The 17,990-nt window shown below is 38.9% G+C and overlaps 1 protein-coding gene across 1 annotated transcript in view; it reads left to right on the top strand.

Moving 5' to 3' along the window:
- The window catches only part of LOC103182218 (glutamate receptor, ionotropic, kainate 2), a 220,217-nt gene that overhangs the window by 189,751 nt on the left and 12,476 nt on the right, over window positions 1–17,990 (top strand). Inside the window, exons 13-14 of the mRNA XM_007899133.2 lie at window positions 2,899–3,116; window positions 12,825–13,050. Of these exons, the coding sequence (XP_007897324.1) occupies window positions 2,899–3,116; window positions 12,825–13,050 (444 nt within the window). The remainder of the gene's footprint in view (window positions 1–2,898; window positions 3,117–12,824; window positions 13,051–17,990) is intronic.

The following is a 17,990-nucleotide window of genomic DNA, read 5'->3' as shown; positions in this document are numbered from 1 at the left end:
GCACTAACAACCCACACTTGGACGACCACAAAATTCACTTGGAAGAAAAGCCAGAGTACAAAGCACAGACAGATCCACTTGGGAGAAGAGCTGCACACATCAACAGCATTATACATATACAACGCATGCAACTCCATTTCATTTCTGCCTGAAAATACAGGTGAGTATTCCACCATCTTTATACATATTCACCAGTACAACAGGGTACATGATAAGAGGGAACCCTTCTTTGCCTGCTGACCCCCAGAAAACTGTGGGATGTAGTGTTGGACATGACGTTACCTTGGGTACATGACAGTCAGCCCCAATCAGGCTCTGTCTAAGCATCCTTAAAGGCACCTTCATTGGGAATGTGGGTAAGATAAGAACTTGGTGGTAATTGTGTGACTCTTACAGCAGATAATTCCATTGTTCCTGCCTTCCCTGGTGTATTTAATACTTTCAAACAGTGAATTGTATAAACAGTGCTTGACTGCAACTCCACATGAAGGAGTTAAAAGCAGTTCAAGTGACCGAGCAGTACCTAAGTTTGTATAATTTGTAATATTATGTGTCAGCCTGCATGCCTGTCAGGGCCTATTTGTCACCATGAAGAAGGTATATTTCTCTTTCTCTTACAGAATTCTAAGCAAGGTATGGAGCTGGAGTTGGCTGTCATGCCCACGCATGTCTAATTTTGTCTATAGGACATTGATGGTAAGATGGACTGTGAGGTTAAGATGGACTAATGTGAACTTCCCGAGTTCTGTTTTATTCCTCTTGTTTATGAACTACAAATTTACAGAGGAACATTTACAGAGCTTATAAATCGGTCCATCTTGCTCACACTCCATATTGCCCCAAAACGTGTTCCGAAAATGTAATTTAAAAAAAGGTTAAATCATACTATGCTAGCTTTAGATATGTTTTTAAAAGGTTGAAGTTAATAAACTTAAATGTTTTCTGTCGTACCTTAGTTTAGAATTGAATACAATCAATGCACAGTTGTAATTAAACCACTTATAGAGCATTTTTCAAAAAATAGATGACAAAGTTACAAAGGATGCCTATATTAAGTTTTGGTAGATGTTAATTGCCCAGTAATGGCTGAAAGAGAACACAATTAAATGACAGGTTTGTTCAGGGAATAGGTTCCTTTGATTTTCAAAGCTTCTTTTTATAAGGTATTAGCAGCATAATATAGAGTATGTCACTAAGTACAAAACCATGAACAGTCAACTCCAGCCATTGAGTATTGGATAAGCTTTGATCATTTTCAGTAAGTATACCACACACGTTATACTCAGGGGTTCAGCTAGAGCAGTAACACATACCTGAGTGTACTGTAGCAGGGAGTTAAGGACAGACGGTTCAATTTAAGGATGAAACAGCAAATTGAATCCATCAATCAACTTATGGTCAATTCCCAGGTACAGTACACTTGTACTTCCATCTGTTATTGCTATTCAATTCTCCTTTTTCTAAACAGTGAAAAGGTTTTCTTAACACTTGTATGGAGAAATGCTAGTGAAAATTAAAAGCCGTTTCACTGGTACAATAATACGATTACTAAGTGGCACAGCCACAAAACCAATTTCAATTTCCTTTTTGGGACAATTACAAAATTTCTGATTTTTTTCCCAGTTCTGAAGATCCTGCAAGTGTTATAAAGTAGAGAACATGCCCTGACCAACAGTGAGCTGGTGACCTGACCATTCACGAGCTATTTAGTCAGCCTCATTCGTGAAGATGTTTATCGTACCTTACTGCTGATCAGGGATTAGCCTCTATTTATTGTGTGAAAACCCTTTTCATTCGATGTGCATGGCTGCCACTACAGCCACTTAGCATGTAGTGTGCATTGTGGACTTTCCTGCAAGGTTATCCCTCTTATTCATATAGAAGTGTTCTGAATCACATTCCAAAGTGCAACATTCAGCTAATTCGAACATTGAATTTTACTCCGGTATTGTTAAAGAGCACCTTTTAGTGAGGATCTGAGTTTTCCACTGGGTTCTCATCCGTCATTCTGAGAATCTTTAACAACTACATTTATCAGAGATAGAATCAATGCAGAAAAAAGAGGTAAAATGCCAATGGTTAACTTATTTCATTACAAGTTGTTAGTAATATTCCGTCCATGGTCTGGGAATGTCTGGGAGTTGGCACACTGTCTTTATTTTATCTATGGGCTCAGGATATATACCCAATCCCATACTGATTCAGGTGAAAACCTCTTCTCTATGAGTGTTTTCTTACAAGGACTGTAAACTGAAGTCAGTTTGGAGAATTTTAATCCAGTTCCCAGCGGATGGAAATCAACAGTACAAAAATGCCCCCAAATTCTACAGCAATTAGAACTAAATTGTTTGTCTTACACCAAGTCATCTACTGTGAGAAATGTCATGCTGGAATAGTAAGCAGGTTATGATATAGAAATTTACAGTGGTTAAAACAGAGTAGAGGAAGCTTTACTCTGTATTAGTTTGGTATACTTGACCTGGGAGTGCTTGACACTAGGTTAAAAAAATCTATGTTGTAGCACTGACATCCAAAAACAAAATCCAAAATGAATGTTGGTTCTTTGAATAAGTTAAATTATTCGGATGATATAGAAACCAGTCTCATTTGAGAAAAGGTATGTCAATATCCGGAAATTTTTAAATATAATATTGCAAAGATCTAGTGCTTAGTCTCTGTTCCTTATTTCACTCTTCTCAGTCTTCCAGAGGACTTGAGAACTATATAATTGAACCCCTGACTATATTAAATAAAAGACAATATCTGCCCTGAAAGCATAATTATTCTTATTAAGCAGCCCATGTACATATGTCTGGTGAATCTAGCAAACAGGTATGTGACTTGTGCTATTCTGTAACTTCATTGAGTTCTTTCCACTCTCCCCTCCACTCCTGATAGGGTCTGAACTTATGCCTAAAGCCCTCTCTACCAGGATAGTGGGTGGCATTTGGTGGTTCTTCACACTGATTATCATCTCGTCATACACTGCAAACCTAGCTGCCTTTCTGACTGTGGAACGCATGGAATCTCCCATAGACTCAGCTGATGACTTAGCAAAGCAGACCAAAATAGAGTATGGAGCGGTTGCAGATGGAGCCACCGTGACTTTCTTTCGGGTAAGTTCTTTTCATTGTATGCATTGACCTCAGTCGGACCATTTCGACTGTTTATGTTTGTTGATTGCTGCAAAAAAAGCTAAATGAAAGTTAATCTTGAGATTACTGGTCTGTTCTAGTACATTTTGTTTCTCTTACAATTTCTCCCTTTCCTCCCTCGCTTCTGAAGCTTCTGTTTGATTCCTACCAGGTACAGTTCCATTGTCAACCTCTGCTAACCCACAAAAATGCCCATTATTTATTTATAAAACTTCACAATGAAAGCTGGTATCACAGCCAAACCTGGCAACCACACAAGCACACATTTCCGCCTTGGTTTCTGTATAGCAGTGAGGAATGGAAATACAGGCAGATTTTTCTCTTTCAAACTCAGGGAACTGAGGCCAGTTGTAATGGGTCAAATGCTGACCTGTGAGATCAGAAACTCAGCTCAGACCTTCTACTGTCCCCTCTGATGGCTGAGTGCTTCACCAGGCAGTGCTTGTACTCACACAGGCATTGGGAGAAACTTCTCTTTGGTACATTTATTAAAATATATTATTTTGATATTGATAAATATAACAAAAACTTGCACTTAATATAGCACCCTCCACGCAAGGTTGCATCTCAGAGCACTCAAATAATTTCAACAAACATCAGTAGATTAATTAGCAAGGGGAGAGAACCACAGAATTAAATCAGGATTTCTCTAAATATACCTGTGCAGCTTGCTTTTTATTTTAGTCATGCAGTAATGTATACTGTGAGTTTCCTTAATAAAGAAACAAAAGAGAAAAAATAGCATCACTGTCTGCTTTTAGAATTAATTACTAAATAAAATGTGTATTTTTTAAGTTCAGGGGACATAAATTAAAGCAATGTTCTTTCCATTCCAGACACATGGATATCTCCATGTGTGGGTGGCATACATATGTCAAACTCTGGTTTGTGTACTCTTAAGCATGGTGATGAGTTTCTGCATATGTCAGACAGACAGCTGAACCAAAAAAGTAAATGAAGCAGAATAACCATGTGTTTGTTCCATGACAACTGCAAGAAAACCCTGTACAAGGTGGTTGCTCTCTGGGCAGTAACAAAATAATTTTGCTGTTAGCTTCAGGTGATAAAAAGGTGATAAAAATCTTCTGCGCTGTAAAAGTCGATGATTCTGCAGCCATCGTGACTCTATATAGATGCAAGTTGTTGTTGATTCTACAGCAATAATGACTCCCTCAGGATTGAAATGCGCTAAAGAACTAGCCCCAATGTTGGGAAAATCGAGCAAGCCATCCTAAAAGCATATGTGTATAGAAATTCAGTTGAATAATTTAGCAGGACAGTGCTTTTGTTCTGGAGACAGTGCTGTACAATCATGATAAAGTCCATTATGCCTGAATATTGGACATCTGTTCCATTTGCCACTCTGCGTTCCAACATAACTTTTAGTGTTTCATTTTAAACGTTTCAAACATTTTGTGCTGAAATTTTGTGTTTCAACATTTTGAAATTAAATAGCTTATTACAAGCATCAGCCATTCACTCAGAGCCAGCTTTGTTTACCAAATTAGATATTATAGTTTGAAAATATATTTTGGTCCATGCAAACTCTTCTGTGTAATCCGCTGGGGAAAAATAGAATTGGACACAACATAAGGGACTGCCATTAATTTATTATTGTGAACTGCCTCTTCTCTCTGTTGAGCAGATGGTCTTACATAAGGATATTTCACCAACAGTTACACATTCATTTCAAGAGCAGTCAATTAATTAATAAAAAAAACTGAAGGAAAAAAGATAACTTTGCAATCCCAAAGTAACCTTCATTTTTTTTAGATTTTTCTTAAAGCATGAGTGTCAACTCTCTGGTTTTCAGTATCTATCTAATGTTGTTAAGTTTCTTTTAGAAGTGGATTCATTTTTTTTCACAAATTCTGAACTTTTAAAGCTGAATTTGGTTACTTATCTCCTTACCATCCAACAAGAAATAAAAGTATAATTAGAGTATCTGAGGGAGGGAAGCTGTGGGGTGGGGGGGGGGAGGGGGTTGAGTAATTTCACAGTCTTAAGATTCTGAGGCAGACTCAGTTAGAAACAATATAATGAGTCTTGATTTTAACACAGTGAACATACAGGGAGGAGGAAAAGCATTGAAGACTGGGGAGGAAAAAGTTCAAAGAAGCATTGGTCATAGTAGTATTGATAAAATAAAGAACAACGAGAAGAATTCCATTAGAAACAGATGTTGGAGATCGGAGGTGATAGGAATATCTAGAAGGTGACAATCCTTCCAATACTATGTACAGGAATCAAAGAAAGTTAGATTAAATTCCTGAGATTGTTCAAGTGGCAAGGGTGGCAACTCCAAGGGTGTCTTAGCCACCTTTGAGCAAAGACCATGTGTCAAAATAAAATCTGGGGAGGATTGTTTCATAAAAGGGCCAGTTGTTAATTATTGACTGGATGCACCCACTAGTTTTGGTGATGTGATATAATTATCACTGGCAAATTATCATGTTGAATGTTGCATTTCTGTGATTATAAAGTGTGTGGGGGTGGATAGTGGGGGATTCAACCATTCAATCACTAAGTACTGATGGTTGGTGATGAATCTAGAATGGAAGCCTCAGCAATATATCGGATATAGGTGCTGGATGGTAATTGTTGGAGATCACTCACTCAGAGAAGCAACAAAGTGGAAAGTGACATAGATTCCCAGGGAGATACTGAGTTGATGAAACCAGAGTCAATGGTGTATATTTGAATGTGCACCTCATCTCCAGTGACCACAATTTTTTTTGCAACCAAGGACTTTTTTTTAACAAATAAAAAATTACCAACATTATATTTCCAATAATTATTTGCATTTTACTCTGACAGTAAAATAGGATGGAAGAATGGAGGCACACTGTACTTTGTCAGTGGTGCTGTGTGGACTGAACTTATCACTTGTGGAGATCACAGTGGCTTTCATAGGTTCAGCAGATAATTTTTTTGATTGAAGTTTCAAAATGAAAACCATTTGAGTTTGTTGTGGTGATCCTAAACCAGAGCTGCATTTCCTGGAGTACAGCAGATGACTAATTCTCTAAACAATTCCATCTACATGAAGAATTAAGTAACTGTAAAGTTCAGATCGTTTTGCTTGAGGGGATTTTTTGTTAGCAGGTCAGCATATATTATGTCTGTATCTGGTGAAAATTACTGGTCACACCTGAATGTGAGGCAGTTTCACTCTTGGTTCATTCCAATCTTTGCTAGGTCTATTTCACTACAGGTCTGGTGTATTGTGGGTGGATGAGCTGGCACATTTGGGCATTTTAAAATAGAGTATCGCAGACATGACATAACTTTCAACAGTCGATGCTGTCCTTTAGGAGCCAGGAGCAGTGGATGAATGGGAAAGAAGGGCAGGGAGGAGGAGGTATTTACACACCTCCAGCAAAAATAGTTCTACTGCTGGTGAGCGAAGAAGTCAAATCCTTGGGCCAGGCTGCCGATGCTTCTAGGGCTTCCATCACTGCTCCACTGTTGTGCCCACAAACCAATGTTGAAATCCTGTGATCTTTACAACTTCTGCTTCATTGGCGTAGGGGGTGAGAATGTTCACTCAATACCTGGCATATCGGCAGCAGCACTATTTCCAATGATGTGATAATCATGCATTGATGCCTTGTTTTTCACCCCATATGAGACATCGGGTCTATCTTTTGTTGATCATTAAAACTCCCATTATAAAAGAAAGATCACAGTTTTGGTGATAACCCCAACGTATTCTACAGGCCATTCCCTTTGAGCTCTGCTTCAGGTACAGCCCACTTAAAACTTCATGGCTGTTTGTAGGACATTGGGTGCAAATTGGCTGTAGCATTTGCTTACAGAATACTCAGTCACTGCACTTTACTGTAAATCATGTGAAGTGCTTTGAGATGTCCCTTTGGCGTGAAAGGCACTACATTAAATGTAGTGGATTATCAATTAAGAGTAAGGTTGAGGGGCTGCCCTGCCAACAGAATTGTAATTCGACTTGAGTCAGCACCTCCAGGAAAGTAGGCAAAAAATCTACACTACTTGTATTGAGTGCTTTAAGCTTGTAATTCTGTGATAGGTTACTCCAAACTCTGCTTCTATAACTGACTCTATAAAGTCTGTTTTTAGAGGTTGCCTTAAACTCAAATTCTGTTATCAATGTTATAAACTCTATCTGGTTCAGTTATAGGCCACTATAAATTCTGCTTCAGTCACAAACTACTGTGAACTTTGCCTGGACAGCTATAAATGCTGTCACTTTCACCATTTGCTACAAACTCTGGTTCTCAAGCAGCTTTAATCGTCCTTGTACATGACCATCTGCCATCACATGTTGGAAGCTAATAAGACTAGCATCACTAAGCACAATATTTTATAAAGATGATACCTTCTGTTAGACAAACGTGTTTTCCATACCAACCACCATTCAACTCCTCAAACACCTCACATTGAGACCATTTTTTTTCTCCGTGACAAGGAAACTTCTACCAACTCAAAGATTGTGCTGGTAATAAAAAGAATACAGGTTAAATGAATCATATTGACTTTCTGCTGCTTTTTATTAATATCAGAATTATTATATCAAGGTTTCATCTTCCATGTAAACAGAAACAATAGAAAAAATTATGTATTAGGTTGAGTGGCAAAATCATTAGGCTCATTCCCAGTTGTTAGAATTGTTACTGGATTAACGTTCCCATGAAGGTCATGTCTGCAGACTTGAATTCTAACAACATATAAATATTTACAGCTTCTGTTTACAGTATTTCAGACAGTTTGTTGATAACATCATTTTAAATAGCAAAAAGTAAAAATGTTGTCCCTGTTAATCATTTAAAACGTTTTAAGTATCACACTTAATTGGGATTCTGTTGATTTGTAAGCTGCAACAGAGAATCTGTTTCTTTCTGTTTTGTGCAACCAATTATAGTCAATCCATATGCATTATCTACCAATGTCAGATTGAACAGCCAGTGTTGTGTTTGAGAGCCTCACTGTACATTTAATTATTTTAAAACAAATGGCTCAGTTGGTAGCACTCTCCCCTGAGTCAGAAGGCTTTGTGTTCTAGACCTACATCCAAATTTTTAACCCAAATAGTCTACGCTGACACTCCAATTTTGTGTTGGCAGTGTGCTGCATTTTTGGAAGTGTCGTCCTTCAGATGAGATGTTAAACTGAGGTTCCGTCTGCCTGTTCAGGTGGCCTTAAACAATCCAATGGCACTACTTGAAAAGTGGAGTTTCTTCCTTTGTCCTTGTCAACAATCCCCAAATAAAATTGGTCATTCGTGTCATGGCTGTTTGTGAGACATTGCTGTATGAAATTGGTTGTCATGTTCACTCACAAAATACACACAGTCACAGTACTTTACAGTATATCCTGTGATGTCTCAATGATGTAATAAGTCACAATATCAAATGTAAGTATTATTATCGAGAAGGTGATTTATGCTGTGTATATATATGTATATATTTAGATATATAGTACAATGAATGTTCTAGGACAAAACACTCATTCATCTCATTATTTTGCTGAAATCTTACTATGAATTATCTCTCACTGAGAATTGTTAAATCTCCAAACTGGCCTTGAAAATTAATATTGATGTAAATTGAAGCTTTTAAGAAATTGAAAGAACTAAAAATTATTTCAAATCCACGGTTTCAAAAAACTGGTCTTTGAACTGTACGATGCGTGAGGTGTTGTAGTCATTGTCCAATTTAACACAGTCCAGTGGAACTGTTTAATTTAATTTTGATACCCTTAGCAAACGGCAGTAAAAAGTTAATTTACGACACAGAGACATACTGTGGATAATTAGTGCAAGACTTTTCAGCTGACCACAGCTGTTGTTATCCTCAATAGTACCCAGTGTTTAAAAACATAGAGGTCTGTATAATAATAAATCTTGTATTTGCAATGTTTGATTAGACCAGTGTTTATTATTGCCCTCATAATATGTTAAGTGTGAAAGAAACATTGTAAGATTAACACCAAAGATTGTGTAATACACTAACTGACCAATAGGTGGTAATAACTCCCATTTACCCTTTCCCTCATTCTTTTTTGACCTTGACTTTGAAGGTAATCAGTCACCAGTGCAACAGTGAGACAATTTTTTTTGTCTTTGGATAGTTTAATAAGTTTTTGTTCCAGTTTGATAGGTATTTTCTATGCTCGCTCTTTAGAAGAGGAGCAAAAGTTTTCTCTCTCCCAACCCCAGAAATATTTAGCTTCACCATTTGGATCAGGACTTCGAGTTTGGAGGAAACCTTGATATTATCTGCTGTGCACATTTGGCTTCCACGTTTCGCCCACAAAATATACAGTTAATTCTCTTTACAATATATTCTGTGAAGCGCTTTGAGACATCTTGAAGACGTGATAAGGCGCTATATCAAATGCAAGGATTATTATTAAGGAAAAACATTTCTTCAGCAGATCCAGTTCAGAAAATAACTATTAAACCAAAAAGAAATCACTCTGATAAACCATGTAAGGACAAAAAAGAAAAATGGTAGTGAGAACAATTTGAAAGTCAGCCAGCATTCAGGGTGGTGGTGGTGGGGTGGCTATGGGGGGCATAGGGTTAATGAGGAAACATTGTCATCTAGTGGCTATTTAGTATATTACTCTATTTGCTGTAGGGATCTTGCAATGTTAATTTCATATAAAACACATCAAAATTGTGGCAATAATGAATAGTGGTGATAAATTGACATTCGATTATATAACCCTGTACATTGTACCTCTATGTTTCTGTAACTTCCTACATTTTTCAGCATGTTTCAAAAATGTGAGATTGAATTTCCTCACCATTCACCAATATGTTAACATGGATGATTCCTAGGCAATTATGGTGTATTGGAGGATCTTCACAATCAAACCCCTGCGCTCAATCAAACCTGACTCTTCAACTGAGATTGGATTTACTGTGCTTGGGATTTTTTTTTAACCATGGAAAAAATATAAATTATGCAGAGAAGAGCTGAACAATTAGCTTTGAAAGAAGCCTAGGGGCAGGAGGATGCCATTTAGCTCATCAAACATGTTAAAATAATCCTACATTGTTGATATGTCACAAGGCGCTTTACAAGATTTTATGTAATGCATCCTGTGATTATGTATTTGTAGGTAAATGTGGCAGCCAATTTGCACACAGCAATGTCCCAAAAACTGCTATGAAGTGAATAGCCAATTATATCTGGAGGATTGTTGACCAAGACACTGGTCTGACACTTTAATAAGCTATGACAGAACTTTTATTCCCATTTCCTCACTTTTTCTCAATACCTTCATACAAATATCCATACTAATATCCTTACTTTATTTAATATCTTATCTATTTTCCTTTCTTTTAAAATTTACAATCGATTTTGACTCTACGACTTTCTAGAGCAGTGCATTCCACGATTTTACAATCCTCTTTGTGAAGACATGTGTTCTCACTTTACTTCTATCCAGTTTAGCTTTAATGTTAAGATAATGCCCCCCTCATTTTGGATGCCTCTAATCTTTAAAAGCCTTAAGCAGATCCCGTCTTAAGATCTTCAGGTTACAGCAAACAGATGATATGCGCCTTCTTTTATGGTAAATGTGGAAACTCCTGTTTGTTTGTAAATCCGTAATACAGCGATTTGCTTGATGTTTAGTGGAAATTAATATCCATAGGCAACATGTGTCAATTGTGTATTTAAATAATTGAATTATGAGTTGCTGACAATGCAATATGCACTCACAGACAGATTTGAAGGAAAATGTAATTTGATGTTGCTTTTCGCATTGATGCTTTTAGTGAATACCACAACAACAAAATTACATTTGTAAAGAGCCTTTCATGTCGGGACGATGTCCCAAGGTGCTGAATAGTCAGGGATCAGGACCCGAGCATGGGGGTCAGGGTTGGGATGAGGGAGGGCAGAAAGGGTAGGATGGCAGCTGAAGGCACGATCAAAAAGGAGGGTCTTGTGTCATGCCTTGAAGGAGGCAAGAGAGGGAGTGAGGCAAAAGGATTGTGGGATGGAGTTCCAAAGGGTGGGGCAGAGAGGCTGAACGCCCGGTCGCCGATGGTAGGGTGGGCCGGCCGGGAGACATGGAGCAGGCTGGAGCCTGCTGAATGGAGGGAGTGGACAGGTTGATAGGGGATCAGCAGGTCAGAGATGTGGGAGGGGGCAAGGCCGTGGAGGCCCTTGAAAGTGAGGACGAGGATTTTGAATTCTATCCTCTGAGGGATGGGGAACCAGTGGAGACGGGCGAGGGTGGGGATGATGGGGCCACAGAGCCTGGTGCGGGAGAGGACACAAGCTGCAGAGTTCTGGTGATCTGCAGCTTGTGTGGGGAAGAGTTGGGGAGGCTGACAAGGAGGGAGTTTCCGTAATCGAACCTTGAGGTGACCAATCTGTGTATGAGGGTTTTGGTGCCTGAAGGGTGAGGCAGTGGTGGAGTCAGGCAATGTTGCAGAGGTGGGAGAAGGCAGAATGGCTCATGGCACGGATATGGGGGAGAAAGGACAGTTGAGGGTCGAACAAGATGCCCAAGTTCTGATTGGCTGGTGAGGTGGAGTGTGCATCCCTGGATGCTGATGCTGCCAGTACCTGAGGTATGAAGGCGCTGGGGTGAGCAATCAGGAGGGCCTCAGTCTTGCTGACATTCAGCTGTAGAAAGTTGTCTCTCATCCAGGACTTGATGTTTGATTGACAGTCTGTCAGGATGTCAGTTGTCCTGGAATCGAGGGTGGAGGCAGAGAGATAGAGTTGGGTGTCATCCGCATACATGTGGAAGTTGACCTCATGTCTGCGGATGATGTCACCAAAATGGAGCACGTAGAGGTTGAAGAGGAGGGTCTAAGGACAGAGCCCTGAGGAACACCCCACAAGACCATGCAGGGGCTGGGAGAGAAACCATTGGTGGAGACAAATTGGAGACAAATTGTGAGAGATAAGATGATCCATTCAAGTACAGAACCTTGAAGGTTGAGGTGAGAGGAGAGGCGGTGGAGGAGAATGGAGTGGAGGAGGAGAATACACTGTTCTAAATGAATGAAGTATAAATTAATTTATCAGTCTTTCTCCCATTGTCCCTTCAGTATTATATATTATGTGATTGGGATCCATCAATCCCAGAATTAATTTTTCTACATGTGTTTCTGAATAGGAAACAGGACATATGGTATTACAGTGGATGATATTGCTCAGTTGTAGTTGGTGTCACAGTGCTTTTCTCCATTATATTATATTTCACTCATGAAGAATGTGAAAGAAAATTCTAGTGAATATTTCCCATGTTCATCCCTAAATATTCATTTTGTTTCTGGTACACAACACTACTCTTTACTTGAGAGCCATCCCTTTTTGGCTTCTATTTGTGCGCGATGAACTGCGTAAACTGCTGTCAATGGAAGAAAGAAAGAACATTTCATGAACAAGTTGTGATAATTTTTTTTTGCTGACCCGCAGATAGCAATACCTAGTCATTCTTTCAGGCCATCTACAGCCAATAGCCCCAACTAGTACAAGCACTTTCTGTACTTTGTTGAACGAAATGATTGAATTGGAAATCAAGTAAATGGTAAACATGTACAGATTGTTCTCTTTTGCTGGAATGCATTTTGCAGGTTTGTCATATTGATTTTTATTCTCACTCTATGACTTGGACAGAGATATTTGCTTACTTCATGTGACTTCTCATGCTTTGTTTCAGAAATCTAAAATATCAACCTACGAGAAGATGTGGGCCTTCATGAGCAGCAGACAACAAACAGCGCTTGTCAAAAACAATGATGAAGGAATCCAGCGTGTCTTGACTACAGATTATGCCTTGTTAATGGAGTCAACAACCATTGAGTTTGTCACACAAAGGAACTGCAACTTGACACAAATTGGAGGCCTCATAGATTCCAAGGGTTATGGAATCGGCACTCCTATGGGTATGTGATCAACCTGACACATGTTCTCTGTAAATGAATCCGAAATGCAGTGAGGTTGAAACTAAACCAGGCCTGGCTGAATGTTATTTGACATTTGTACAATATAGTCTATGCTGACGCTCCAATGCAGTGCAGGGAATGTGCTGCATTATCAGAGGTGCTGCCCTTTGGATGAAACAAGGTCTTATCTGCCTGTCCAGGTGGATGTTAAATATCCCATGGCACTATTCAAAAAGAGAAGGGAGTTTCTTAAGGTTTACTGGCCAACAATCCCCCAAATAAAATTGGTGACTTTGTGGCTGTTTGAGGGACATTCTGTTCATGAATTAGCTGCTATGTTGACCTAAAAAATTTACAGACACTATACTTCACAGCAAAATCCTACGAATTTCTTTGAGACATCTAGGCAACATCTAGGCGCTGTGTCAAAAGGATTTTTATTATTATTAATAATGATTTATTTCACTTTATGGATATGAGGGATCAAGCTAAGAAAACCCAAACTGGAAATAGCCCAAGGCCAGAAAACTTGCAAAGAGTTGTCTGTGTTGTTTTTGGGTAGCTCAACTGATTTAGCTTAGGGGTGTCTTGGAACCAATAGGTTCTGGGTTCAAAATGAGAACTGTTTCCTCCTTTGAGGTGATGGAGCTATGCATGGTTCCCTGGGTTTAACTAGTCTCACCAGATGGATTCTCTGGAATCCAACCCAGATATGGAAAAGTACACAAGTTCTTATTTCACAAGCAGAATTCTGACAGGTATTGGTTTTAGCCGGACAAGCACCATACTGCATAGTTATCATTGTATGGTGAGGTAGCTTGAACATTCTCGAATAATATGAGCCACAGGACTGGAGGGTTGTTGTGGTGCAATGCAGAGAGATATGTAGAGTGTTTGATAAGAAACTTGTCCGAACAGCTTCTTCTTACGCTGTTTTTACTTGGGGGAGGGAGAGAGGAGAAGAAGACCTTTGGCTATGTGAGGACTGTCAGGTCTTGTTATATTTCAGTCAAGCTACCTGTGCAATGCAGGAGAACACTCTATTGGCATTGATGGGACTCATTGATTACTATTCCCTTGTGTTCTGGAGTGTTTCTGGAGGGTGTCATCAATCTAGTTTGAAAGGATAGAATTCTGCCAATCGTTCCTCCATACTGTAAAGCACTGTGATTGAATTTTGATTGACATCCACAGTCTTACGCACTGCATGTAGCAGGCAAGTTATTTGGCTGAAAATTGCTCACTTACAAACAATGAAATGCTGCAAACTGCTCAGCCATCATGGAAAGTTATTCTGCTTTGTTGAACTGGCCAGTTCAATATTGTTGATACAACTAACAGCCATTACTTTATGAAACCTTCAAAAAAGGATGCCTGACTCACATTACTGTTAGCAATGTACATTCATGAATTATTTAAATGCTAGTATGGAAGCTATAATGTATCAGAAATGAGAGGTTTATCCTATTTATAGGTCTGTGCAAGAACAACCTAGTAGTCACAGGGTTACTCTATTACAACAATTTAAAAACTTAAAGCATGGTGTTAAACCAGCAGCAATTTAATTTCTAGCATTGTGATGTAACTAATGACTGTGATAGACTGCCTGTGGAGATGTCCTGAGCATCTTTCTGACAGATGAAATTAAAGGAACAGTAAGGCACTGCCGTTGTACATGTTGGCACCTGCATTGTAAAGACTATTGTAAAGACTTTTCACACCTATAAGAATTTGGGCATATTGGCCTTTACTGTGAAATAATGAAATTGGTGACAGCTTCAGCAGTCAATGGAACAAATCATTTTTGTCAACTATTATCACAGCCCTGGTATGTGCTGATATATGAGTCATCTGGTGGAGAAGACTGCAAACAAACAGGAACCAATCACTTTGATAAAAATGCTGCTCAATTTCAAAATCTATTGCGTTTTCCCTCTGGGAATTTGTGTTAGTGAAGGTAAATTCAGTAAAAAGCAGGCAAGAAAAATGCATTATAGATGAAGGCTGAGATTAATGAAATGATTGGATAGGTAAATGTGGTGATCATTATTTGCATTAATTCAGCTACTTGGTGTTATTGGCCCGCTGTTGAGGAAGCAAGTAAGGCATTGATTTAATAATAATAATCATTATCATCCTTGTATTTGATATAGTGTCTTTCACGTCTCAAAGCGCTTCATGGGATTCGCTTCGCAAACAAAATTTGATTTACAACACACAGGACCGACAGAAGCATAGGGTTTGGGTTATTCAGCTGACATTTGAAGTGACTAACATTCTCCTTCCTGCTGTTGAAGAGTGGATATACCATTGCCTTGGTTTGATTTTTGGAGAGATTATATTGCCTATCCTATACCCATTGATGAGAATGACTACCCCATTCAGAAATCTGTAAAGAGCAATGGCTTGACAACATTTCCAGCCTCCTGGTCATTTGTTAACTTCAGATCTGCATTCAGTATTCATGTTTCTCCTTCCATTCCGGTTTGTAACTGGCAGTCACACCAGTGTGTTGTATTTCTTTATATGTTTTCAACTTTTTTTTATTTTTCCTTATATGTTTTAGTGGTAAAAATTCCATTCAGCGTTACACACATGGGTTTTGGTGATGTTGACCTGTTATTGGATATCCCATTACAGTCATGCATCACCTAAGGTGCAGCGTGTAACACTGAATGTATTTTTTGCCCAAAAGTATGTAATTATTTCCTGGCTTCAGTGAAGGAAAAGGTTCTACGTGCATATCTTCAAGATTTTCTTTGGTCCATAACACTGTTTTCATGTTCAATGAACTTAGTGGGGTTGAAAAAGGTGCTTGACTGAAAAGATGCAGCAGTGCTTGCTAGCTCCTCATAGACAGAAAGAGGATCTTGCGCCTCCAACAGGGAACCACTTGTACAACATTCCGAGCTCTGAGGTACTGCAAGTGAATGTGATATTTATGAGGTTCCTTGCTCGAAACAAGGTACTTTTTCGGCTGCTGATAATAATAATCCTCCTTACATTTGATATAGCACCTTATCACATTATTAAAGGTTTCAAAGTGCTTCACAGGATACACTATAAAGCAAAGTGACTGTGAATTCTGTGGCTGAAACACAACAGTCAATTGCACACAGCAATGTCCCACAAACATATGTGGAGTTAGTGAGTTACAAAGAGAGAGAGCGAGCACATGAGTAACTGAGGCACAGGTTAAGACTTGGCTGTAACAACTGACCAATGAACTGTTGACGCCTGAGGTGGACAGCAAAGGTCACCGAGCAGCGGAAGACATGGTCAGACCATCACCTAAGACACAAATATCAGTATCACAATTCTGAGGTGTGCCTTTTCAATCCCAGTGTTTCTTAGGGACAAGTATATACTTTGCAGCCCAACAAGAGTTAATGGAGATTCTTAGACATGTAGTAAATCTGTAGTAAGTTCATTAAATATTAAATACTCCAACAGTCTCTGATTTACCTTCCTCTACATCTACATGAAGTATGGAGGAGATAGTGAGAAAGATCTCATATTTAGGCAAAATCTCATTTTGTTTCATTCCAAAGTGCCTTCCTTCAGCTATTGTGACTCACTCACTCAAATTCTCTTCCCAAATCCTCTTCTCCCTCTCTGAGTCTCTCCCTGCTTTCAAAACCCACTCACCTATAATTACAAAGTAAAAAGTAAAAAAAAGAAATGAGACTTGATAAGGTGCTATATCAAATACAAGGATCATTATTATTAACTAAAAATGAATGTTTTCTAATGCACCACCTTGGACCACCTCTTTCCTACTACCCCATCCCTTTGCTAGCTCAGGCTCCTATTCTGTAAAGCATATTGAGATATTGTCCTACTTGGATAACTCTATATAAGTACAAAATGGTCTTCCTAGATTTTTTTAAACATCATGGTAGGTGCAACATTGAGCCTCACAAGCCAAATGCTACAAATTTGTGTTCCAAGTTAGTTAATCTGAGAACATGTAACTCAGTGAGCAAGCGAGAGACCTGGGTTTGATTCCTGGCAGGGCAAAACGTTGGGCAAGTTTTCTTACTCCACACACCTCTGTTTACCTAGCAGTAAGTAGGAACCCGGTGGTTAGTCGTTTGGTAAATCACTTTTCTGGAGGTAATAATTCCTTCAAAAAATAACAATAGAATTGGTCACTTCAATCCACGACTGTTTGTGGGACACTGCTGTGCGCAATTGGCTGCCACGTTTTGCCCATAAAATATATAGTCAATTCACTTTACAGAATATACTGTAAAATGCTTTGAGACATCTCGAAGACATGATACGGTGCTATAACAAATGCAAGGATTATTATTATTAACATCAGTGGAGACAGCACAATAGGTATTAGTGCCAATGTTCTGAGCTAAGGAGGTGAAAACTATCTTGCTCCTGATTGCTATCTGGCTTCCTGCTGGAAGTGGGTGTATGCTTTCGGATATTAGTTGAAGAAAAGGCTCTCAGTTGTGACAAGCTCTTCTCCCCTTTCGAATAACCTGACAAGACTTTCCTGTCCAGACTCACACATGAAGAATGGTTACTTAAGTGCGGTGCTTGGAGAAACTGCCTCTCACCACTATTACTCTCAGGAGATGCACGATAAGGAGGCAAAATAAATAGAAAAGAAAAGGGAAAGAACATAAGGAAAAAGAGGTATGGGGTGAAATTCCACCTGGATCTAGATTCATTCTCTTTATGTAGCATTTCAGAGTGTCCAGAATTTGACAAATTGTTGAATCCAGTCTTAACTTTGCAGTTGGTTTTCTGTGGTTCTTAAAAGAAATTACTGAAAACCAGCTTCATATTTAAGACTCTTTTGAAGAATTTGCCAAATGCTCGGAAATGCTACATGAATAAGAATAAGTTCAGACCCAGGTAGAATGTCTCCTCAGCAGATTTTTACTTTGCTTATAATCCTAGGTGTTGCGGTTTATTTTCCT

The sequence above is a fragment of the Callorhinchus milii genome, unplaced genomic scaffold (genome assembly GCF_018977255.1).
Source record: "Callorhinchus milii isolate IMCB2004 unplaced genomic scaffold, IMCB_Cmil_1.0 Scaffold3, whole genome shotgun sequence".
Lineage (NCBI taxonomy): Eukaryota > Metazoa > Chordata > Chondrichthyes > Chimaeriformes > Callorhinchidae > Callorhinchus > Callorhinchus milii.
The sequence above is the reverse complement of the archived record's forward strand: the minus strand, read 5'-3'. Positions and strand labels throughout refer to the sequence as shown.